Source organism: Eublepharis macularius, chromosome 7 (genome assembly GCF_028583425.1).
Source record: "Eublepharis macularius isolate TG4126 chromosome 7, MPM_Emac_v1.0, whole genome shotgun sequence".
NCBI lineage: Eukaryota > Metazoa > Chordata > Lepidosauria > Squamata > Eublepharidae > Eublepharis > Eublepharis macularius.
In genome coordinates, this window is record NC_072796.1 from 95,174,162 (window position 1) to 95,200,387 (window position 26,226).

Here is a 26,226-nt window from a genome sequence, read left to right on the forward strand (position 1 = left end):
GCAATACAGCCCGGAAAACCCACAACAACCATCGTTCTCCGGCCGTGAAAGCCTTCGACAATACTTCTATAAAAGGTTTCCAAATATCAAAAAAATAAGTTCATACGCAATATCAAAAAATAATTCCATTTGCAATTGTGATATTGTGATATATTCAAATGTTGATAAGGTCTTCAATTCAGTGAATTACAGGAATGGGCTTTTGTCTTTCCAGTGTTGTAGCAGAAGTCTTTTAGCAAGTGTAAAGGCATGAAGAGTCCATTTTCGTTGACCATCAGTTAGGTTCCAAGAGACAGGCAAATAGTTTAACACTACATTAACATCCTCAAAAATATATGTAATGACTCCCTCCCCAAAGGGCTGAATGGACATGTCCAAAGCATATGCTTAAGAGACTCATCTTGTAAATTGTACAGCCAAAAATTTGACATTATATTTAATTCTTAAGTAAAAAGGCACTTTAGTGTCCAATATACCCTAAACATATTTTTTTGCTGTGGTTAAGTGGTTTGGCTGTGAATCAGCACTCTACTGGTTCGAATCCCACTATTGCCATGAGCTCAGTAGGTGGCCTTGGGTAAGCCACTCCTCTCAGCTCCAGTTTCCCAGCTGTATTGTGGGGATAATAACAACACTAACTTGTTCACCGCTCTGGGTAGTGCACTAATCTGTCTAGAAGAGTGGTATAGAAGCGCTGTTGTTGTTATATTCATGACTTATCTGGTTGTACAATCTGCCACTATAACAGGCCCAACAAAATAATACTCCATGTTCAATTAACGTTGCTCTAATTATTTGTGGTCTTTCTTTGTCTACTTTCTTTATGGAACATGTTTGGCATGCTTTTAACAAGAGAATTATTAGTAATTTAAAAGGTAGGAAACAAAACTTGTTCAAATGGGGATTTCACATGGCCACCTTTCACATTTTGGACCTACATATGAACCTACTTGTCCACTGTGGTCATCTTCGCAGGCTGTACTTCAATGCCCTTACCGTTTGAGGCTAGATGGGTAGCAACTTGAAAAAAGGGACTTCTTTGTCATGGCACCAAAATTATGGAATTCCCTCCCCAAGGAGATTTTGTCTGTCCATTTTTATCACTGACTTCTGCCAGCAAATGAAAACTTTTTTTTGTTTTGTCTGTTGGTCCCTCACAGATTCTCATTGGCCCTTATTTATGTGTTTCATTTCAATTTTTTTTTTAAAAAACGTGAGTTTAAATTTTGTTTTTAATTTTTTTATTGTTCAAGGCCTTGGGTACTCAGTTGGGGTTGAAAAGTAGATTTTAAATGTTTAAAATAAAAAAAAATGAAAATTGGGTTGAATTCAGAGGATAGCTGAATTTGCAAGTGACACCAAAATAAAATCCAAGCTGTGGAAGAGTTCCAAAAGGATCTTTCAGTCTTAAGGCATTTGTAAATGAACAGCATTTTCATTTAAGGGCGAATTGTGTATATTGGGACAAATGGAGAGAGATTGTGGGATAGTGGCAGAGAATACACAGATATAAAATTAGTAGGCTGCCAGTGTGCTTGATGTGCTAAAACACTAAACTTTTCGAGGTAATGTTATGCTTGCTTTTGTTTTAGTTACTGATAAGCATCAGTTCAAACCTGAACACATGTTGTACAGATTTCGTTATGATGATGGAACATACTACCCAAGAAGTGAAATGCAGGATGTAATTTCCAAGGTATAAGCCTTTCGTTGTTTTAGTATTAATTTTCCAGATACAGAAATTCTGCTTAAAAGCTAGATAGCTGCCTGGGTCAGACTCTAGTGATTCCTGTCAGTTTCCGTTAATGTGAATCAGATTAAATTTTGCATATCATGTTTGATTCTAATCCTCAGCTCAAGCAAATGATCCTCTGTATATAAGCTAAAAATGAACAATAAAATTGTTATTTGAACATTACAGAACTACATACAAAATAGCTGGTGGTCTGGGAAAGTAAGTGCAATTTAATGCAGTGCTTCAATCTATTTTGATTCCATCTAGGAGATGTAGAGAACATTTGGAATCTAGCAAGATGTTTTCTACTACTTTTAGATCTGATTCGTTGTTGATTTTCTTTCAATGAGTAAATTATGATATTTATTTCTTTTCTTTCAATGAGTAAATTATGATATTTATCCCCTTGGGCTTTGTGTTGGTTCTTGGACTTGAACCACCCTGCTTGGGCTGGCCCAGCCCGTGACAGTGTCAATGAGAGCTGGTAATGCCATTGTATCATTGTCTCAAAGTCTAACTTGTGAGCCAGTTTGGTGAGATGGTTAAGAGTGGCAGTACTCTAATCTGAAGAACTGGGTTTGATTCCCCACTAGAGATGAATACGAACTCAAATATGAACCAAAGTTCATCACAAACCAGATCCGTTCGTGGTTCATGAACCAGTGGTTTGTCAGAGCACATTTCTGTTGAACCACAACGAACTTCGCCCATGCCTTTGTTTGGTTTGTTTGGTTAGTTTTTTGGTTTGTCATTGCAGACAACTTGGAGCCAATCAGTCAGTTTCCTTGGCAACTGGGGATGGGATTTCTGCAGTAGCAGTGTGCACCCAGCTGCTTTTCAGCTGATGGGAGGGGGATCCCTGACTTGGAACCGTGAGCTCTTCATGGGAATCAGTGAGATTTGAAGCTACAAGCCACTGTGCTTTGCTAGAAATCACTACATGATTGAGGAGAGTGAAGAGGCTTGGGAGGAAAAACTTAAAGCCTGAAACATGCCTTTCCTGGCTTTTAAAGCCAGCAGGGAATAAGCAAACTCCTGCAAACATGGGAAGCAGAAATGCTTTAAAGTCCCAGTGCTAAAAGAACCTCAGCTGATGGGAGGGGGATGCCCCTCCTCTCAGCTGAAAAAAGTAGCAGGCATTTGAAAGCAGCAGCACTTTTCCTGCCATGCCAGAAAAATGTTGCTGTTTTCAAAAGCCAGCAGTTTTTTTCAGCTGATGGGGATCTGCCTCCCATCAGCTGAAAAGTGGCCAGTGTTTGAAAGGAGAAAACCAGAAGCACATACCCCTATTCTGTGGACCTGCTGCTCCGGAAGTGATGTTTTCACGAAGCAAACAAACAGTTGACGAACTGGGGCAAGTTCATGAAAGTTCATGGTTCGTGAAACTCAGTGAACCACAAACTGCATGGTTTGGATTTTTCCAGTTCGTACCCATCTCTATCCCCCACTCCTCCACTTGCAGTCAGCTGAGGGACCTTGGGTCACAGCTCTCTCAGAGGTCTCTCAGCCTCACCCACCTCACAGGATGATTGTTGAGGATAATAATAACACACTTTGTAAACCTCTTTGAGTGGGCATGAAGTTGTCCTGAAGGGTGGTATATAAATCAAATGTTATTATGTAAAGTGTTGTTGGCAAAATGTACCATATAGCTTTTGCTATCCCTCTGGTTCAGTGCTGACCAGCAGTATCATTCAGTAAATACTCACCGTGATCTTCCCTTTGGTTGCTGGTAGGGCTTTTTTTCTGTGAAAAGAGGTGGTGGAACTTTGAATTAAGTCATGCGTGTGCGAAGAGTGTGTGCGCTCCTGAAAACACATGATGATGTCACTTCTGGGAAGTGATGTCACTTCCAGAAGTGCTGCCACTCCTGGAAGTGATGTCATCATGCAGGCCACGGCCGCCCCAGAGCGCTCCCTCAATTCAGGCCTGCTCACTTCCCCGCCCCTTACCTGGCAGCAATGTTTCCTCTAAGCAATGCAGTGTTCTGACCCAGAAATCCACTTTGTGAGCAGCAACTTGCAAGTTTTGAGCATGCCTTTTCCAAAACCAGAATCCATTTGATTAAAAGTCTTTTGAGTTAGATTGTCTGATACACTGGTATTTGGTGCCATCAATATGTTGTTGACACCCACTTATTAGCAACAGTGCACTGGCAGAACGTATAACCCTGCCATGCTGATTTTTTAGGAGATCATTGGGCTATAGCATGTTTTGCTCAGCAAATTATGGCCAGAAAGCTTGGTGTGTAACTTTGCCCAAGGAGAATTTCTCATTGACTTTCTTCTGAAATTGCTCCAGTGATAATGAACTCGCAGTATACCAGGCAGTGGAGAATCTTTCCCACAGTGTAACTTCCACATGGCAAAGCAGAAAAGTAGAAAATTTCCTCTGCTATTCATCCATAAATAAATACTGTGGATGGAATTCACAGTAGGGATTGTATACTACACTACTGTGTACTGTCTATGATCCTACTGGGTAGTTTGTGCATTGTTTAATATGTCTTAAAAATAACAACAACAACACAGCTTAACAACAACAACACAGGCATATTGCTATACTGTATAAAGCTGAGTCTCCTATTTGCTGTTTTCATGTTGGATTAAAGTAAAACATTTTGGCAACACATCTAAAAAAAAAAAGAGTTGCCCAGGATATTTTAGGCATGAAAACAAACCAAGTCCCAGGAGGTGATACTGCAAAGTAAACTTTACACACTCCCCAGACAGCAGGGGCTGAGATTGCACAGGAAATTATGCACATACATAACAATCAACAACTAGCAATGCACAGAGCAATTTACCCCCCCCCCCACACACACACAGGCTGCAGCAAAACAAAGGACATTGCAGATCCAAATAAAGTCTACTATACTTTGTCAAAAGCTATTTTAACTTTTTTAGAAGTGAACAGGCAAATACACTTGTGTACTGCAAATCACATACTCATGTATGTACCTCAAGAGCTGATGTTGCATGGGAATTGCATCCACACACATGAGGCTTAAAAGTGCACAGGAAGTTTACACACATGCAGGAATAGGTAAAGCAGAGAAGTTTCTGAGTCATCAGAAGTTATTTCACTCACACTGCAGCCAAGCTATTCAAGACATTACTTGTACAAACAGATAAGAGAGACCTGCCTTGGAGGGAAGTGTTAGATCCAGAAAGACTAACAAGGCTGCTTTCCCACAACCATACACAAAGCACACATCCCTGCATGTATAATGGCTTAATGCTGTATAATCCACCCAACAGATTCAAACAAGATAAAATGATCACGCACACATGTATATGTGAGATTTGATATGCACACACATTTGGGCAATACACACAGTCTTTATGGGTTTAACTTTGCACAGGTGACTCCTCACGTACCATGCACAGGGCACTCTCTTTGCATACACACACACACATAGTGGAACCCTAGAACTGTGTAGGCTGTCTGCCACACACATCATGAGAGTTGTCTCTCTCAAGAAGTAAGATTTGATTCTGAAAAGTTTACAGCCAGAAAATTGGGACTAAATTCCTGTTTGCTCTCTCTCTCTCACACATACTTTAAACTTCTTTGTATAGTTAGCTACCCTCACATGTTGGCCAAGTGTGGTGTGGCTGACTGAAAGATCTGGGTTTAAAATGGATTTCCCTGGCTATGTATTCCCCTTGCCTTTCTCCCAATCCAGGTCCCAAAATGGCATACATTGTTCTCCTCCCCTCCTCTTTTTGCATCATCACAACAACCCTTTGAAATAGGCTCAAAGTCACCCAAAGAAGTTTCCATAGAGCAGGGATTCAAACCTGGGCCTCCTAGATCCTAGTTTGAACACTGTAACCATGAACCTGAGTGGATGACTCCCTTGGCCTCTCCTACCTCACAAGATTGTTGTGACAATGCAAAAAGAGAGAAGAAGGAAGTAGGTGGGTAGCCACGCTGGTCCACAGGAGAACAGCAGAAGTGGAGTCCAGTGGCACCTTAAAGACTATCAAAATTTTCAGGGGATGAGCTTTTGGGTATAGAAAAAGGAAGCTCTGCCTCTCCGAAGCTCATACCCTGGAAACCTTGGTCTCGCTACTGGACTCCAGTCCCTGGAAGGGGTGCTCGTGTGGAATTCAAGGACAGGCCTTCCAACAGTTATTGGGGAGGCTAGCATGAATGGAGCCTCCTAGTTTGGAGTCAGTCTACCTTAAAGTAAATTCTACCAGCGGAATTTCAGGATTTGACCCTTGAAAGCTGAAAATCTCACCGTTCTCCACCTTCCAGCAAAGGGGGATTTTCAGCAGCCCACCCTACCTTCAAGGCACTCCCCCAACCCTACCTTCAAGGCATTCTTCCCCACCCTACCTTCAAGGCATTCCTCCCCATCCTACCTTCAAGGCACTCCTCCCCAAACTACTTTCAAGGCATTCCCCCACACCCTACCTTCAAGTAAGTCCGGCAGCTCTCCCAGGCAGCAGGGAGCAGGAGGCTGGCGAGCAGATCAGCTGGCCCTGGCATGCAACTGGGGTGGCAGGAAGGAAGGTAAAGGCATGGAAAGAGGGAGGGGCTACAGAAAGCTCACCAAGGAGCAGGAAGTGAAAGAAAGGAACAATGGAAGGAGAGACATGAAAAGGGGGGAACAGAAAGAAGGCAGCAAGGAAAGAAGCAAAGAAAGACAAAGGGAGGGAGAAGAAGGACAGGGAAGAGGCTGGGAAAGCAGGCGGCTGGAACAGACCTGCTGCTGCCCTGGAAGCACAGTAAGAAAGTGAAAGGAACGAAGCAAGGAGAGACGTGGAAGGGGGGACAGAAAGAATGAAGCAAGGAAAGAAGTAAAGAAAAACAGAGGGAGGGAGGGAGGGAGGGAGGCAGAGAGAGAAAGGACAGGGAAGAGGCTGGGAAAGCAGGCAGCCAGAACAGACCCGCTGCTGCCCCGGCAGAGCAGGAAGAAAGTGAAATGAACAAAGCAATGAGAGATATGGAAGCGCGGGGGGAGACATAAAGAAGCAAAGAAAGAGAAAGGGAGGGAGGAAGTGAAAGGACAGGGAAGAGGCTGGGAAAGCAGGCAGTCAGAGCAGCCCCACTGCTGCCCTGGCAGAGCAGAAAGAAAGTGAAGGGAATGAAGTAAGGAGAGACATGGAAGGGAGGGGGATAGAAAGAATGAAGCAAGGAAAGAAACAAAGACAAAGGGAGGGAGGAAGAGAAAGGATAGGGAAGAGGCTGGGAAAGAAGGCAGCGGGGGAGCAGGAGTCTTTGGGAACTGGGGATGGGGCCACCAGTCACGTGGCTGTTTGTTGGAGGTGTCAGAACAGCGTTCCGGCATGTTCCGGGTCAAAAAAAGCCCTCGTTGCTGGTCAGCGACATAGCAGTACCCTATTCCTCATATTTCCTATTAGGCTCTTTTGCTGTCAGGATAATTTATAGATTTTGCATTGGATGCTATATTATAGTTACTTGTTTTCAGTGCACTGTGCCCAGAATATACAGTGCTGTCATAAGCAGGTCTGTTCAGAGTCCTACTAGGTCTATTCAGCGGGGCTTACTTTCAGAATACATTCTTTGGATTTCACTGTTCATGTTCTTCAGGTGCTAAAACATTTAAAAGTCAATTACAGTATAAATTGCTCTTAAAAGATTTTCAGTCACTTCAACATGAATCTTCCATTTATTGAAAATGTCTGGATGATTATTTTTCAAATGGATACAAGCACAAACAGGCTTCAGTTTCTATGTGCCTGAGTGAAAAATCAAACACTTGTATAGTAACTGTTACATTTTATATACTGAATACATAAATTCTCACACATGGAGCAGTTTGCTTTTGTGAAATGGTAACTAGGGGTGTGCACGCTGGAAATATTTGGATTTCCTGCTTTGGGTTTATCTGAAGCAGGAAAAACATTCGGAAACACCCAAAACCCGAAGCAGCAAGCTGCTTTGGGTTCGGGTATTTGAATCGCATTGGAATGCTCTATAAAAATTTGGAGCATTCCAAAGTGATTCAGGGAGTTGGGTTTTCCAGCACCCCCACCCCCCACCCCAACCCCCCCACTTAGCCCGCCTCCCTAACAGCTGGCAGTCGGCAGGGGGGATTCCCCCCTGCTGCCTGCCAGCTGATAGTTTAAAGGGCCCTGTCCTACCCCAAGGCCCTTTAAAAACCCCACAACACCCGCCCCCAGCACCCACACTTACCATTGCCGAGCCCCTGGTGGGGAGGTGCAGGCTTATGCCTCAAGGCCCTTTAAAAACCCCACAACACCCGTCCCCCAGCCCCCCCACTTACCATTGCCAAGTGCCTGGCGGGGAGCGCCCAGCAGGGAGGTGCCCGTTTCCCTGCTCGCAGGAGGCATTTAAACCCGAAGCTTCCCGAAGCATTATGAATGCTTTGGGAAGCTTTGTTTTGGCCTTTCCGGATCATCCCCAAACTTTCCAGATCGGGTTCGATCTGGGTATTTTACCCGAATCAGATTCCCGAAGCGCACACCCCTAATGGTAACACAAGAAGCAAGCTCAAAAGGACCATGTGACAGGTATGAGGGGCTGTGGCTCAGTTAGATCACAGTTCCAATTCATTTAGATATATTTGGTAGAAAGTGGCCTGAAAGACCTGAACCTGAGAACCTGAAGATACACTGCTTGTCAGAGCAGACAACACAGACTGAAAGGTCAATGGTCTGATTCAGTAGAGGCAGTTTCATGTGACAGAACAGTTGAAAAATAATCTTATTTTATACAAGAAAATCCTGTGTACTAGTGAACTGTTCACTTGGTATGTGTGTGTATTTTCATGCCTATGTTTTTGCTTTTATGTTACTCTATATTGTGTTTTTGTTCATTTTAACAGAGATGGTTTTGTATGATTTTTATTGTTTTTACTTGTGAGCTGCATTGAGGAGGTCTTAGGAGATATGCAAGTAAAATTTTAAAATAAACAATTTAAGGTAATATTTAGTATAAGTATTTTGGATTAATTTTTTTGTCAGTACGTGTACTGATTTTACAGTGGTTTTAAGTTTTGTATTTTGTTTATCTGTATTTCTAACAGGGTGTAAGATTGTATTGTCGTCTGCACAGTCTGTTTACCCCAGTGGTAAGGTGAGTCTGTTTTTCAGAACGTTTATTGTGGAAGATTGGGCTGTAATTGCTACCCACATATTCTAGGCTAAAAGTTGGTTCATGTATTGGTAATGATGAAGCTATGAAGAATGAACTGGAATTTTTACAAAAGGGAGAACAATAGAAACCTCAAGCATGACAAGATGCATGCACAGATATACTAGGAAAAGTATCCTGATTCGTTGGTCGTCTCCCACCATATTTACAATTTAAAACTGGATATTACACATGCATGCTAGTTTCTTTGTCTTTTTCATAATGGCCTTAATCATTTCCAAATCTTTAGGGGTTTGGTTACAGAACATGTGATGAGCTAGTGTGAGTTAGGTTATCATACAAATAAATGCAAGTTCTTGGTTTGGTTTTTGTCTAGCCCAGGGTAGAAATGATTAAATGCAGGGTAGGACATCAGCCTCTTTGCTTCTCTGTAGCATGCAGGCAAGTGGGTGGGCAGGTAGGTGGACAGAGGAGGAGGAGTGGGAGCTTCTTCTGCCCCACCACCATTGAGGCCAGCCCCTCCACTACTGCCTCTCCTCTGTGAATGGAGGAGGAATGGTGGAAGCCACCTGGTCTTGCAGCTTGGCTCTCTGACTGCTGTCCAATGGACTTTTCAACTGTCACTTGTCCAACATTCCGCCAAGCTGCCTACATTTCCCATCAAAACTTGAGGGAAGCTAGCAAGTGTCCAACCTGTGTCAGGCGTCACTTGTGGTCCCGCTCTGAGGCAGCAGTGCCAGAAAAATCTTTTAAAGTTTTTTAAATATGGAGGGGTGTTTACATCTGCCAAAATGGTGGAGATATGAGGCCTGCTGAAGAGGAGAGGGGAGCTGCCATTGCTGCAACAGCCAAATAGGCAGAGGTGCTGCCAGGTGGGCAGTGGAAGGAGGATGAGCAGGAACTGCTGCTTCCCCACACTGTACACTCAGGAAGGGGGAGAGGAAGCAGGTGGATGGGCAGACAGAGTGGTGATGGGTCAGGCAGGGAGGAAGGCAGAGGAAGGGAAATAGTACGCAAATTTCCCACTTGTGAGTGTCACAGGTCCCCCACTTGTATGATTGTCATATGCTTAATAATTGTAATCAAACATTTACAGACACTGATAGAAACAGAGATGGTTTTTAAAGTGTTGGACATTATAAACATCTGTTCAGATTATAGTTTCAGGTGGGTAGCTGTGTTGGACTGTAGTAGAAGAGCAAACATTTGGGTCCAGTAGCACCTTAAAGACCAGTTAAATTCCCAGGGTATGAACTTTTAAGAGTCAAAGCTCCCTTCAACAGATACCTGATGAAGAGAGCTTTGACCCTTGAAAGCTCATACCCTAGAAATCTAATTGATCTTTAAGGTGTTACTGGACCCGAATCTTGCTGTTCATATTTATTATTACCGATCATATTAAATGGAGGGTTCAAGATGTTAAATATATCTGTTTGTGAGCAAAATATGTTTGTATTTTCTACCTAGAGATAAAGATTATCATCTAAGGACCTACAAATCAGTGGTGATGGCGAATAAATTGATAGACTGGCTAATTGCACAGGTAGGACTGTTTTCTGAAATACATGCACTAGCATATAAAATGGAAGTATATTTATTACAATGATAAATATAGAACTTTCCCCATCTTATATCATAGCAGTGGATATTCTTTCACCTTACAGTTCTTTGTAAATAAATGTTCTGTGGATCTGGAAAGCAGTTTCACTTTCATACCAAACTAATTTTATTTACTGTGTATCTTCTATAAAATATCTCCTTAATTAAAATTAATCTTTTTCACTTTTAATGAGTGACTATGTCTATTGAATTGTAAATACTGAATAATACTGAAAGTTAATCAAGGTATCACAGAAAATGAGAAAAAAAGACTTTTTAGTGATGTGTTATTGAAAGAAGACATTTTAAAGATGCAGAAAATATATTTCACACATCAGTTTTAATAATAAACGCATAAATGCAGATTTTAGTTGGGAGGTAAGCAGTGTATATCATACATTCTTTGACTGGCCCACAAAATCTTTTCCCACAGCTCTTATAGCCCTAAGATGCCATCATGCAGTGACTAATCTACAGGCAATAATTCCTTTATTAACAAGGTTTTTACCCTATCTTTCTGCCCTCATAGGGCCACTTAAGATAGCTAATGCATTTAAATATACAACTTAAAACCTCATCTTTAAAAAACCATTAAAACCAGCACACAAATACATTAAAACAATTTAAAACCAAAGCTTAAAATAAATGCAGAAGATAAATTTATTTATTTATTTAACTCGATTTATATTCCACCCTCCCCGCATCAGCAGGCTCAGGGCGGATTACAATTAATAAAATAGTATAAAATACATATAACTTTAAAACAAATAAAACTCCTTAAATATTTAAAAACAGACAACAAAACAATGTAGCAGCAGATTATAAGGACATATAGCAGCAGATTTCTCCAGTGACCGCCACCTAACCACCTCCAGAAGTATTTGGCAAAGGCTAGGTGATAGATACCCTTTGTAGGGGTACAGCTTCCTCTAGGTGTCCAGCGGGAGGCTCAGGGGTGTCAACCATATGCCTGGCAGAACAGCTCTGTCTTGCAGGCCCGGCGGAAGGATAGCAAATCCGGCCAGGCCCTGATTTCTTTAGACAGAGCGTTCCACCAGGTTGGAACCAGGACTGAGAAGGCCCTGGCTTTGGTTGACGCTAGGCGGGCCTCTCTGGGGCCAGGGACCAGTAACAACTGTTTGTCACTACTAGATCGAACTGTTGTAACAACAGTTACAACATTGGGAAAGGAAGAGAGATCACTGTGGGAATACCAAGAGAAACAAAAAAGTCTTCATCCGCTGCAGAAGATGGCAACAGAAGGGGACAGTCAAATTTCCCTTGCGAGCAAGTTCCAGATTTTTGATGTCACTACTGAGAGGGCCTTCTCTCGGGTTGCCAGCAGGGGGCGCACAAAGCAGGGCTCCTGAAGATGACTATAGTGCTATTTTAGTGAGTTATGTTATGATACTGAACAACTAGCCAACAAATTATCATATACAGTGACTGTATATAATTTTAAAAATAGGAGATACTAATTAGTTATAAATCCAGAAGAGTTAGCCGTGTTAGTCTGTAGTAGCAAAATCAAAAAGAGTCCAGTAGCACCTTTAAGACTAACCAATTTTATTGTAGCATAAGCTTTCGAGAATCAAGTTCTCTTCGTCAGATGCCTGATCCAAACTGGCCACATACAGAAGAGGAGGGGAGAGAGGGAATGAAGGGGACATATATCACAAGGGGACAGGATGCAATTAGCGTGGAGGCAACCCAAACATTCCTTTGCTAGTAAATGTAAACATCTCCTTTTGGTGTGGAGTCAGTTTGCCGTGTTTGTTTGGAAAGTATCCAATTCCTATGTAGTATAGGCCTTCGATAACCACAGCTCTCCCTGCCAGGCAGGGAGAGCTGTGGTTATCGAAGGCCTATACTACATAGGAATTGGATACTTTCCAAACAAACACGGCAAACTGACTCCACACCAAAAGGAGATGTTTACATTTACTAGCAAAGGAATGTTTGGGTTGCCTCCACGCTAATTGCATCCTGTCCCCTTGTGATATATGTCCCCTTCTTTCCCTCTCTCCCCTCCTCTTCTGTATGTGGCCAGTTTGGATCAGGCATCTGACGAAGAGAACTTGATTCTCGAAAGCTTATGCTACAATAAAATTGGTTAGTCTTAAAGGTGCTACTGGACTCTTTTTAATTAGTTATAAAAATATCTTTTATTGTTTAATAATAATTTGTTAACTTTGTAGCAGTCACATTCTGGCTTATGTGCAACAGTTCTCTATATGTCAAAAATAGCACAGACGTATGTGCAATCCAAGTTCTACATATGCTGCAAAAAGATATGTAATCTCTTTTTTATTTTAAATTGCTGCCTATGATGTCTGTATTGATAGTTGTACTATTTATATATAGGGGGATTGCAGAACAAGAGAAGAAGCAATGATCTTTGGAATAGCACTTTGTGACAATGGATTTATGCACCATGGTAAGCAATTCCTAACCAACAGCTTTAGATTGAATTCATTTGTTCGGCTTTTTAGCTCCACTCCCTCTATTGGTGTGCACAGTTCTGAGTTTCTGAATCAACTGATGACCAAGCAGAAAAGTTGATTTACTGTCAAATACTGTTGATTTACTGTCAAATACTGCACTTTAAAATGATGGATGATTTTGGCTTTAATTTGAAGTTCTTGAATTAGATGCCAGGCGTTGAAGAAGGTAATTCCTAGAATATAGGTGTCCACATTTAAGAAATGCTGAGATAGCTAGACAAGGATGATGGTTAGGCTTGGTTGTATGAAAGGTACAGTGTTCCTTATTCAAAGATCCAGAGGAGTTAGCCGTGTTAGTCTATAGTAGCAAAATCAGAAAGAGTCCTGTAGCACCTTTAAGACTAACCAATTTTATTGTAGCATAAGCTTTCGAGAATCGAAAGCTTATGCTACAATAAAATTGGTTAGTCTTAAAGGTGCTACTGGACTCTTTCTGAGTGTTCCTTATGTTGACCATTGCTTTAGATATTTACAAGTAGGGAACTGCAAGTAATTGTGTGTGGGGGATCTCCTCCTCTAGTATTTTTCTTTCTCTTTCCTGAAAGCCCATATAGCATCTCTCCCCCTTTCCTGCTTCTTTTCTCTCTTTCCCACTCACAAGCCAACCTACCTTTCTCCCCGCACCCGATCTTGTTTTCCCTCCGTTCGTACTCCTGGCAGCCTCTGACCAAGTTTACAGCACTGGCCACTAGCTAGACCCAGTTGTGAGGAACCTGCAAGGACTTGCAAGGGGTGCTGCAGTTTCCCTATATCCCTTTCCTCACACTAGGATTCGAGTCCAGTGGCCAACAAGACTTTTCAGGATGTAAACTTTCAAGAATCAGAGCTCCCCAAACCAACTGTTCTTCTCCCAGGGCTCCCAAATCATGCTGTTCTACTGCAGACCAACATGGCTATCCACCTAAAGCTTTCTCTACACTAGTTCCTCTTTCCCTTCTTCTGGCAGCCCCCATACCCTCACCTTTCCTTGCTTCCTTCCACACAGCAACCAACTTATCTTTTATCTGCCCCCATCTTCAGCTATATTTATTATTTACTTCTCTACATTGTGGACCCCAAACAGCTGATATTCCCCTCCATTTTATCTTCAGAAAAACCCAGTGAGGTTAGTTAGGCTGAATGTGTGTGACTGGCCCAAGGCCATCCAGCAAGCTTCCAAGATAGAGTGGGGACTTGAACCTGGGTCTTTCAGATCCTAGTCTGAAACTGTAACCTCCACACACTTGTTCATAGAGAGGCTCCATGTGCTCACCTTTCCCTACATCCTTCTTCAAACCCACTGAACACCTTTTATATGTCCCTATATTCATCTATATTTATTGATTTACTTCATTTATATACTTTCTTCGTCCATAATGGGAGCCCATACATCATTCTTACCTCCTCCATTTTATTCTCACAACAACCCTGTAAAGTAGAGGGTGTATGACTGGCCCAAAATCATTCAGTGAGCTTCCACAGCAGAGTGGTGATTTGAAACTCCCAGATCCTACTCTGAAACTCTAATCACTACAGTATACTGGCTTTTGTGGTGGGGTGGGGGGTGGGGGAATGGGGTCTGCTTTTGAACAGTAGCAAGTAGGGATGTGTGCTTTGGGTTATGGATCCTGGTTTTGAACCCGGATCAGGTCCGATTTGGGATGTTTTGGCATTCCTGAATCAGCCTCAGCATTGCTGAACTGATTCGGAAATGCCAAAGCAAAGCTTATTGAAGCGCTTCAGAATGCTTCATTATGCTTTGGGTAGTGTGGAAGCAATCTTTCCCTTGCTGTTCCTAAGGAACACCAAGAGGAAACAATTCTTCTGCTGCTAGTGGGGCTTTCTAGATGGCATTTGGGTAAATCCGAAGCAGGAAACCCGAATCTTTTTGGGGTGCACAGCATCCAGACCTGGGTGAGTCACACAAATCTTGTGGTATCAAGTCATCTGGTGGTTGCTTCTGGGCTGGCCCCAACGAGTCCTACCTCAAAGGTCAAAACAGCTCTGCAAAGAGCCCTTCCCTTTCATCCTGCTTTTTACTGATAGAAACAAAGCCTGGAATACTGGCTAAACTGTTATGGTTGCCTGGCAGCAGTCACTGAGAGTGTCTGGTTAAAGTTTGCAGGTGCTTCATTTATCATTTTGGGTTTTTTTTAAAACTGCCCTATATATTTCAGAATTTTCTGCAGACCTGGGATGTTTTTCAGGTGTGTAGAAAGATGTCCATTCAGGGCTTCAGACTCCAGATTTAAGTATCCAAAGATCAGGGCCACTTGGCTATATGTATATAAAATTATAGTTTTTTAATATTTTGGAGGATTGTAGTCTTGGGTGAGGTCTCTTTGCACACAAACATGCACTACCTTCCACTTTTGCTAGAATCCCTATGGTCCAGCAATTTATAAAGCATGAATGCATATTCAGGATCTCCTAAGCTAAAGCATGACTGTTTTGTGTTGTGATCTTTAGTACACATTTTTGATTGAGAAAATGATGGCTTGATGTGCATAATACCAAGGTCTACTTATTACTAGACCTTTCCAAGAATCCCTGCAGTCAGCAGGCAATAGGTAATAAATGGATAATGACTAGAGATCTGCCCTAGATTAGGGAACAAAATTTAGCTTGTTTCTGCAGCATAGTTCTGTGCAATAGTTACTTTTCAACTTCGAAATATGCAATATTTAATAATGGAACAATCTTCTGTCAGGTCAGTTTTAGATTTGGGATTAGCAAGCTGGAGTTTTTTCCAAACTATATAGAAAATAGCTCATTTTTTCCAAGCCAAATTCTGAATTTTGGATCCATCACTCCAGTCCACTCCGCAGGCGTCTTATCCTCTCCCCATCCAATAACTTCTTTCTTCCTCCAAATTTACCCGTGGGACAGCAGAAACAAGCTGGAGGCCTTTGTTACCTTCTACCCCATGTTTGTCCCCCAGACACCAAAGTGTCTTGCAAAAGTAGTTCTTTGAGGCTCCTGAGTTCATGCTAACTATCTTTCCCACGGCTTCTTGCAACTGGAACATCGTGGTGGTGACATTCAAAGCTGGAGGGAAGGATTCAGAAACCTCCAGACAAAGGACCAGTGCTGATGCCTCTGATGAGTCTGGGAGAAGGGGAAGGAGAGCACTGGGGCAAGAGGCAGGATGAGATTCTTGTATGACTCAAAACACAATGCAAGCTGGAGAAGAGCTCTTGGGGCTATAATTCCCCAGTTTGCTAGTGAGCACTGCACACTTCCATTCATATTTCAAGGAGGAATCATTTCCAAAAGTCTACCAGGTGTATGTGGTATCAGACAAGATAAATTAATATTTTATTTGTGTATTAAACAGTACTGGAAAAAAGTGAATTCAAAGATGAACCTCTGCTCTTTCGTTTTTTTGCGGATGAAGAAATGGAAGGCTCAAATATGAAGCACAGGCTCATGAAACATGATTTAAAAGTAGTAGAAAATGTAATAGCTAAATCATTGTTGGTAAGTTTTTTTAAAAAATATGCATTTACATGTGTATATGTCTTTTGCATATTTACGTTTGCATGTGTATATGTAGTTTGCTGATATATTCACTCCATGTTTGTGATGTATGAATTGTACATTATTTTTCTCATAATGTATGGTGTGATTGTATTCATGAATTGTGAATCAACTATGCTTTAACATTTTTCATCTTTTTTCCCCTGACGCCACCTCTGTAAATTCACTCACAGATGCTGATTTGCACGAGTAGCCCATAACACAGGTGGTTGAGTAGGTAGTCAGATTAGTAGATAAGTAGGTGGATAAAAGTGATAAAGTTAAAGCAGACTTGTAAGCAGTTTGACATTCACCTGAATGAGTTACACAGACTGAAGATCCAGGCCTGAGTACAGGACCAGACTGGGATTCTGTTGACCCCTGGTCCCTACTGGCCTAGATGCTGACGTAACATTCCTGACCATCTGTAGAACAGCATAGTTGAGATTAGCCGTTCACTTCTAACCTTCCATGGTCACATGGAGATCGAGGCACCTGGCCCCCACCCACAGTCTGAGAATACACCTGTGCCAGTGAAGCAGGTACATAAACGTATTAGGAATGCATGAATATTTTGTCTCATTTCTAGTCTCTTTGTCAGTCATGAACAAGGAGGTGATTTTTCAGAGATCAGTTTGACTGTCCTTTGACTGATTCATGGATGTTTGACAGGCTGCTTTGTTGTGTTCCTTGCTAACAGTGCAATACAGTGCAACTGTGTTTTCCTGCAGCCATTTCCCCTGCCTTGCCGGTGGAAGGCTTTTGGAGATTTTTTTAAAATTGGTAATTGCTACTGTGGTATGATATTTTAAAGATATAGGGCCATAATCTCCAAAGTCTTCGCTTTCATTTTTTAAAAAGAGAAGTCTCTGGCTCCTTCCTTTTGTGGCGCTATGAGATCACAATAGTGCAATAGTAATTATAGATTTTTAAAAACTCCAAAAACCTTCCAGTGGTAGTAATATTTGCAATTGATGGAAGTTTATAGGAACACAGGGTACTAGGAGGTCACATTTTAATTCACATACAGTATTTTGTAATAATATGGTGATGGCACAATTTATTTGTCATTTATTAAAGTAATTTTATATAAATAATAAGTATCTTCCCTCCTTTTCAGATTAAATCAACTGAAGGAAGCTATGGATTTGGCTTAGAAGACAAAAATAAAGTGCCAATAATTAAAGTAGTAGAAAAGGGATCAAATGCTGAGGTGATAAATGCTAATTCATAATTTTGCATATTGCTATATTTTCTTCAAAAGAAGATACTTTGAAAAGGCTTTTATAGAGTTTCTCTATTCAGTTTGGAGTATAATTCTGATTATATAATATGAAAGATGCATGGAACTGCTTAAGTGTTGAATATAATGTGAAGTATTGCTGACACAGAATAGTCATATGTTTATGTTGGGGGGTCTGTGTGTATAGATACTCTGAATTATCCTTACAACATGGTCAGTACAATCCTGAGATCCCAAACCGGGTCTGCAGTTTCAACCCGGGATGGGCGGGGGGGAGCATATGCCAGGAAACACTTCTGAGGTGCATACTGTAGCCATCAAAATGACAATTATAGACCCTGTGACTGCATCTGCTCCTTCTGCTGCTGTTCTTGCTGCATAAGACCCCAGCCTGCAAGGCTATGGGTCCCATAGTTGCTTGGCAAGCTGATCCACAGAACACAGTAGGACAGCTGCCAGGCACCCCAAACCATTGTTTTGCCCTGCCCCCTTTGCCCTGAGGAGAGGAGGCACCCTGACAAGAGAGTGTGCTAACATCGCAGCAGGGGCTGCAGGTATCCCTGCCCCCATCATAGGCTGCTCTTCTGGGTACACTTCCCTGGAGGATGGTGCTGGGAGGGCCTGGCTTGGGCTGCTCCTGTATATACAACCATTGGCCTCAGGTGTGGGAGCCAGCATTGATGAGGAGGTGCCTGATGAGGAGGTGCCTGGGCTCCTATGAAGGAACTGAGGGGGCAGGTGTGGATTTCTGGGCCAGAACAGCTGGATTCCCAGCTCTGCTCTCCTGTTAGTGTGTGGTTCTCCCTTTGGGTTGAATTTCCAGAGATGGGGTATGTATTAGGTTTCTGAAATGAGACATGATAGCCACATGGCATGGACTTTGTTTTCTCCTTTGTGAATCAATGCTCTGTGCTCCCTTAGTGCTCTCTCTGTGCCTTTTCTGCTATGAATATACAATACTGTGTGCTCTGCACGTGCACAATAGGGATCTCTGAGAGTTCTATCCTATGTGCGCTACCTACTGAACTGTGGGGCATCATGGCTGAAGTTTATATAGTGCTAGGTGGGCTGTGATTTGATGTTGGGGGGGGGGGGGTTGGCCACTGCTGCACAGAGGTGCATTGGTTGCAGTTGTAGTCAGCATACTGAGCTCTGCCAGGGCTTTTAAGCCTGTGGGGGCACTTGGCTTTTTCTGTTGCATGGGTGCCTATGGGCTATGCTGCGATTTTTGATGGCATAACTTTCCATCCATTTAGGGGAAGGATTCCCAGGCTGGGGTGATTTAGGGAGCAGGCTAAGCAGCTCCCCCCGCCCTCCAATATTTTGCTGTTTCATTATTTTTTAGTTTATGGTAGTATTGTTTAAAATTGTTCTTGTGTTTAAAATTGTCCTTATACTTAATTGTTCTTGTGTTTAAAATTGTCCTTATCCATTTGTAGACTTAAAGTAGTAAGTTGATAGGCTGATGTGTTTTACATTAAGATGTTTTTGATAGAAAGGTCTGTAATATAGTTGTTTTATGCTTTTGTGCCTGTGAGCATTTTTAAATTTAAATTGTTGGTTTTTAAAAGCTTACAGAATAAACCAGAGTGTTAAGCTACACAAATATTGTCATATTCTAATGCAAGTCCCTCATTTGTGTGTGTGTGTGGGGGGAGATAACGGACACTGGTGAAAGCAGGAAGTCATTGTTAATGTCTTAGCGGTGATCAGTTCCCAAGCAATCAAAGCTAATTATTAATTTCACAAAAGTTAAGTTTTAATTATGTTGAAATCACTAAATGGAGGTGTAGGCAGTTTCATTGTCAGATTACTCTGGATGTGAAGGGTTCTGTAACTTTAGATGTCGATTCACAAACTAACATTTAATAAATTCTGCATGTTCAAATGAATCTCTCTATCTAAATTAATATGGTGTTTGGTACATGGAAGAAAGGCAAATTGCAATAATATGTTATTATTAATTTAAACTTTTTAATTTACAACTTTTTGAGCCCTACATAAATTAGAGAGAAACCATAAAGCCATACTTGCAGTAATCTAAATTTGTAAAAACTGTACTTTTAGTACAGAGATTCGATCTTTTAGTTCTCTTTAAAATAACTTACTGTATTTCCCTTGTTTTCTTACCTAGATGGCAGGCCTGGAAGCTGGAAAAAAGATCTTTGCCATTAATGGTGACCTAATTTTTTTGAGACCCTTCAGTGAAGTGGATAGCTTTCTGAAAGCATGTTTAAACTGCAGAAGACCCCTCAGGGTGCTTGTGAGCACAAAGCCCAGAGAGTAAGTTATTCCTTTGATTTAGGAATTTGCAAAGATGATCAAAATGCATTATGAAGGCATAGATATAAAGCTGAAGAAGCTCCTTTTATACTAAACATCAAATACCTGGAAAAAAGAGATGTGGTCATGGGTTAAGGGAGTGATGGTGGAAAAGGACTTTAAATAATTTAAGTTTTTGGGACTGAGTGGCAGTGAGTGTTTTTAAAAAATTACATTACATTTTAAATTTACCTACCTGTTCACTTTAATGATGCTTTGTCAACATTATAGAAAAACTTGTTAAACACATACTCAAAGGTCAAACACACAGGACATTTTATAAAATATATAAGCCATTTTTAAAGATTATTATATAACTGTTTATTAAATAGTCATGTCAACATATATATATATAAACATGTCAACATATATATATAAAAGTTAAGCTTTATTAAAAGACTGTGTGATGAATTTTCGGTTAGGATATTTTTGAATAGATATGCATCTTTGTTAATTTAACAAATTACAGTAGATGAGTTGGCATTGGATCACTTATCTTGAGGTTTCTTTTGATCTCAGGACAGTGAAGATCCCTGACTCTGTGGATGGTCTTGGATTCCAAATACGAGGCTTTGGTCCTTCTGTTGTCCACGCTGTTGGAAAAGGTAGGAATTGGGATTTAAATTATTAGTATCTTTTAGGAACATAAATACGTTCATCCCACAAGAGAATATGTAAATCATATAATTGATTCTTGATTGATACTTGCCTTCAGCAAATCTCTGAGGGAAAAAGTCACCCTAATTGCAGAATGCATACAGATCAAAAACTTTGTTATTTTATGTCATTGTCACCTGAACTTTATTTATTTAGAATATTTTATACAGCTTCTCCAAGAATCTACTTGAGATGGCTTAGAAAACAAAAATAATACAAACAAAATATTTAAAAATATGGATTAAAACCAAGCATTGAAAAAGCCCCAGACAAGAAAAAACAGAGATCATAAAATCACTACAGACAGCTTAGTATAACAGTCTCCAGGATAAAATAGTGTTAATAAATTAAAAGCTTGGGTGAACAGAAGTAGTGTAGGAGCTGGGCAAGCCTCAAGAGGAAGGGGTAGTTGCACCTTCACGAGGGAGGTGCCACCACTGAAAAACATGGATCTGGGTCCAATAGCATCTTAAAGACCAACTAGATCTCCAAGATATGAGTTTTTGAGAATCAAAGCACCCTTCATCAGAAGCTTTGACTCTCAAAAGTTCATACCTTGGAAATCTAGTTGGTCTTTAAGGTGGTATTGGACCTGGATCTTACTCTTCAACTGCAGACCAACATGACTACCCATCTGAAACTACTACTGTGTGTCTGGTTGCCTTGAAAAAGAAGGCAAGCAACCATAGTGTGAGTAATTATGTAGATGAATCTGTACAAAACAAAATCATTCAATATAATTACAAAAGTTATGGCGGATTCAATAAAATTGTGACATAAATGACTTCTTCTGATAATAATATGGCATTGCTATTTAAAGACAGGATAATACTTTAAACCACACAGTCAAGAGCATACCGTATTTTTAATATTACCCCAAATCAGCTAACAAATACTTTTATCTAGCCAGGAACTAATCAGCATAATAAAATTGTGATCATATTCTAGAAGAAAGACATAGCAACTTTGGGAAAAACATTTCTTCAGAAGAAAATTTCCCCCCTAAGTTGTTGCTGTAGATGAGCTGTAACACTGAGGCAGAAAAAACATTTACCCTTCATTTCCTTCACATCATTCTTTAGTTTATCTATTTGGTAGTGGAGAGTGCCCTCAAGTCATAGCTAGCAACCTCCGGCAGAGTTTTCATGGCAAGAGACTGAGTGGTTTGCCATTGCCTACCTCTGTAAACTTGGTCTTTGTTGGTGGTCTCCCATCCAATTACTAACCCAGGCCAACTTGGCTTAGCTTCTGAGATCTGATGAGATCAGTGTCACCTGGGCTATCCAGGACATGTTAGGGATCTCTCTCTATAAGCCTTCATAATTGTCTAAAAGAAGCAGGAGTAGCTTTCCTCACCTTTTTTTTAGCCAAGCTCATCCTGTCTTCCTCTTCTCTCTTTTAAAGCTTCTGAAAACTATTCTGTTTTCCTTGTATCATCCTGTGATATTCCTACTATATCATTTACTCAGCTTCTCTCTATAGCCATGTGTCTAATTTTGTAATTTTGTAATTTACAGAGGCATATATGTCTTCCAGTATAGGATACATTTCTTACATCTGATTAAATGGGCTCTACTGACATATCTTTTTAAAAGATTAAGTTGTTTGTCATATAACATAAAGCTTAATGCCTGCAAATGCATTTAGGAATGACCAAGTATCAGATGTCACACCTATACAATAATAATAATATGAAAAATTCCTTTGTTTAAAATCTAATAAGATCACATCCAATTATTTTGAGGACAGTAGTTCTAACTACTAATCTCAGACTTCAAATATACTTTAACTAAGGCATTTTCCACATGGTCAGTTTACGACAATTTGGATTTTATTCTGCTTTTCTTGATCTCCAGAGTTACATACAAGTACAGGAAGCATGAGATGCAGAATTGAACTGTGCAGAATTTTTAGTCCTGTACTGCTTCTCTCCCCCATGCTCTTGACCACTATACCAATGAGAATGCTGTTTCGTTTGGGCAGAAGCATTTTAACATTTTGCTCTGGTAGGGGTGCCATTTTGCTCCAAGTAGACAATTCAAACCACACCAGAACAATCTGCTAGTGGAACAAGCACAAAAAGTACTTTGTAGCTTTCCCCTCAGAACTCTGCTGCCAATTCCAGACTTTTTTAAAAAATGGTAGGCATGGTACTGTCCAATCAGCAAATACATGGACAGGTAGAAGGAAGGGGATGGTGGACAATGGGTTCTAACACTGCAACATTACGATGCACACATTGACTTTTTTTTTAAAAAGTGATATTGGCTTCAGCTCATGCAAAAGGTGGCTTCAGACACATCTCAACATGTCTGGAATGAAAAAGTAGACACCAAATTGCCCATATGATGTGCAGTGCAGAATACCATGAACCCAAGTCAATTCTGTACCGATTGGCGTGAATGCTCAAAATGCTGGCTTGGGCTTCTTCCCAAACAAAACAAAGGGTTTGGGCATTGAAAGGGCCTTCCACTTGCAATCTGCAGGTCCCTTTAAACTATCAGCTCGCAGGCGGCAAGAGGGGGATCCCCTCTGCCGCCTGCCAGCTGATAGTTTAAAGGGACCTGCAGATTGCAAGCAGCAGGAAAAGTTTAAATGGCCATTTCCCCAGGGAAATGGCCATTTAAACTGCCCTTTAATACGAACCAAACGAACCAGTAGACCAGTTTATGGAAGTTTGTGGAAACGAGCTTCCACGAACCACGGGTTCACGAACCACAAACCGGGCTGGTTCGTGGGTTTTTTTGGTCCGTATTCAGGTTCGTGCCCATCTCTAGTTATAACTTTCCAGCCAGGATAAAGATGAGAAAGAATGAGACTAAAACCTGAAGATAAGGGAGGGAGGCTTTTTGCCTTGCTACAGTGCTGGCTTGGTTGATGAACTTAGCAGCATCTCAGGATAGGTAATTGTTTGCCTCAGTATCACTGTAGTATAGTATTCAGCTGCTGTGTTATCCAAATAGGTCTCTTTAATTAGATGGGGGATTAGCTTTAAGGAGGCAAGCAAGTGGGGGCAACTGGGATTCTCCACCTATGTTTATGGAGATTATTTCTTCAGAGATGTTCAACTGGAAAGGTTTTTTTATTAGAAAAGAAATAAAAAGGGCAAACATACAAAAAATCACACACAACACGCATACAAGGCTTACTAAGAAAATCAGGGATGAAAGGAGGAGAAAGCAGTGTAGGGAGGGTAATAATTACCAGTCTTGAAGACAGAGGTCCACAAAGACAGCAGAAAAATGACCAGGAGGTTGGACAATAAATTGAGAGAGGTTTGACGGTTCCTATCTCAGGTAGACTATAAGTGAAAAAGTGTTTCATGACCCTTTAAGCTACCAGGTTTTGCTGAATAGCTTTGATTAGCGTAGGTGGGTGCAGGCAAGTGAAATCTGGCATTGACAAGATAAATCAGGAGTTTCCTGGGAGCCTCATTGATCTAAGTTATGTATTTTTCTCTGGGGCATGGATGGACATCAGTCAGTCAGCCACGCTTACTCACGCTCTGGTAATTTTCCAGGCTCCCACTGGCTAGTATCTGCTCGGGGCCAGGCAGTAATATATGAGGAAGGGGTGTTTTAGATACTGTCCATAAACTGCCCTCTTAGTGTGTGTAAGGGTCTGACTGCTGACAATTGATGGCTTCCACATGGATTTAGTGATGTTGGAAAGTGGGTTTTTCCTGTTCCTGCACAACATCGTCATGCATTTGTGCATTTCTTGGCTTTTTGCTGGATTTTCTCTGATCTTTCTCAAACCTGCTTTGGGAAAGATTGATTGATTGATTGGATTTTTAGCCCGCCTTCCCTGCAAGCAGGCTCATGGTGGGTTACAATCATAGATAAATTACAACAAAAAAACCCAGTAAAATACAACTCAGAACCAACATGGATTTCAACATTCCAGGTGGTGCACCCTTCCCCCTTTCCCTGCCCACCATACACAAAGGAAGAAAAAGATGGAGGTGTGGGAGGCAGGTGGACCATATGCTCCCCCCCACTGGCAGGAGACCGGCAGGAAGGCTAATTAGATGGATCCAGTGCTGGCCTCAACCGCATGCCTGTGGAACATCTCTGTCTTACAGGCCCGCCGAAAAGATACAAGATCTTTGTGGGCCCGAGTGTCTTCCGACAGAGAGTTCCACCAGGTTGGGTCACAGTAAAACCTAGATGGATGCTATGTGGGGTACGATTGTACCCCTGCAGTCATTTCCTTCCCCTCACCACAGGAGGCTTTAAAATTTTAAATTAACATTAGAATATCATTATATCAATATGTACCAAGTTCTCTGAATTCTCAGGTTTCATTTTTTTACAAAATGTCTAGACCCTTCTGGTGAAGAGATACAAAAGGAAAAGCATATCTTTGCAATGGAAAGAACTATAGACGGACTTTTTAAAATGAAAGCTGTGGATTTAGATAACCTAATATACATGTGCTCCTGTAATTTTGTTCCCTCTGTCTCTCCTTCTCGGCAATGCTGTTGACCTGGTAGGGGGAATGATACTGATTTCAGATGCACTCTCTTGCTGCTTCCCAAATGAGATTTCAGCACTCAATTGTTTTTGAACAAGAGAAATTATCACAGTCTGCTGCTATCTCTACATCAAGATCAAAGTGTTTGTTCAGTACAGTATGGTTCTGAATGGACTGGCCAGTACATAATCAAACATTTTGTCCTCTTTTTCTAAAAAAGGAAACTTCTAACTTGGCCACTTTTCTCTTTTTAAAGGAACTGTGGCTGCTGCTGCTGGCCTTCAGCCTGGACAGTGCATAATCAAAGTGAATGGAATTAATGTGAGCAAAGAAACCCATGCAAGCGTTATTGCCCATGTCACAGCCTGCAGGAAATACAGACGCCCAATGCATGTAAAGTTGCTGCTTAATTTGTTTATTGTAGACAGTGCTGCTTCCCCCCCCCTTTGAAAACACATCAGATCAGCTTGGGAAATGAATGACAATAAGTATAATTAAGATAGCACTTCATAGGGAATTCTATCAAAGGCTTCTGTCTGATCTAAAGCTGTAATTTGAGGCACACATATTGGAACTACATTAATCCAAAGGGAAGGCTTCCATTCCAAGTAAATCTGCTTCAAAGCAGGGTAGAGATACCTTTCTGAATTTTTATTCCTTTCTATCACTTGGAGAAGATTATCTATGATAGATGGAACATCAAGGTGAAACTTGAGAGGAAAAGGACTATCAGGATATTTAACTTCATATTCAACAGATGTCCTTCAACAGCTTCTTCAATAAATTCCCGTAAGAAGGATTATTAGAGGCAAGGCAAAGAATAGATAGAAAGCTTTTTAATATGGCCCTCAAATTATGGTTAAATCAAAATTTATTATTCTCTGGATGATTTCACAGTGGTGCAGAATGGTTCTGGAATAATTCTAATGATATTTAGGATTACAGTGTTGTAGTAAGCATGTATGAGAACAGTCACACTTTGCAGTGGTACATAGACCCCTGGTTCTAATGATGTAGCAATATCAGCAACATCCACATTTAATATTCCAAATGCATCGACTTCAGGTTACCTTCCCCCATTTTACAAATGTGTCAGCATT

The 26,226-nt window shown here is 41.1% G+C and overlaps 1 protein-coding gene across 1 annotated transcript in view; it reads left to right on the plus strand.

Annotated features, from left to right (window-relative positions):
- PREX2 (phosphatidylinositol-3,4,5-trisphosphate dependent Rac exchange factor 2) overlaps nucleotides 1-26,226 on the plus strand; it is a 194,521-nt gene that overhangs the window by 74,359 nt on the left and 93,936 nt on the right. The window contains exons 12-20 of the mRNA XM_054984937.1: nucleotides 1,593-1,696; nucleotides 8,760-8,809; nucleotides 10,295-10,370; nucleotides 12,791-12,863; nucleotides 16,247-16,389; nucleotides 17,549-17,641; nucleotides 19,806-19,954; nucleotides 20,513-20,598; nucleotides 25,383-25,519. Of these exons, the coding sequence (XP_054840912.1) occupies nucleotides 1,593-1,696; nucleotides 8,760-8,809; nucleotides 10,295-10,370; nucleotides 12,791-12,863; nucleotides 16,247-16,389; nucleotides 17,549-17,641; nucleotides 19,806-19,954; nucleotides 20,513-20,598; nucleotides 25,383-25,519 (911 nt within the window). The remainder of the gene's footprint in view (nucleotides 1-1,592; nucleotides 1,697-8,759; nucleotides 8,810-10,294; nucleotides 10,371-12,790; nucleotides 12,864-16,246; nucleotides 16,390-17,548; nucleotides 17,642-19,805; nucleotides 19,955-20,512; nucleotides 20,599-25,382; nucleotides 25,520-26,226) is intronic.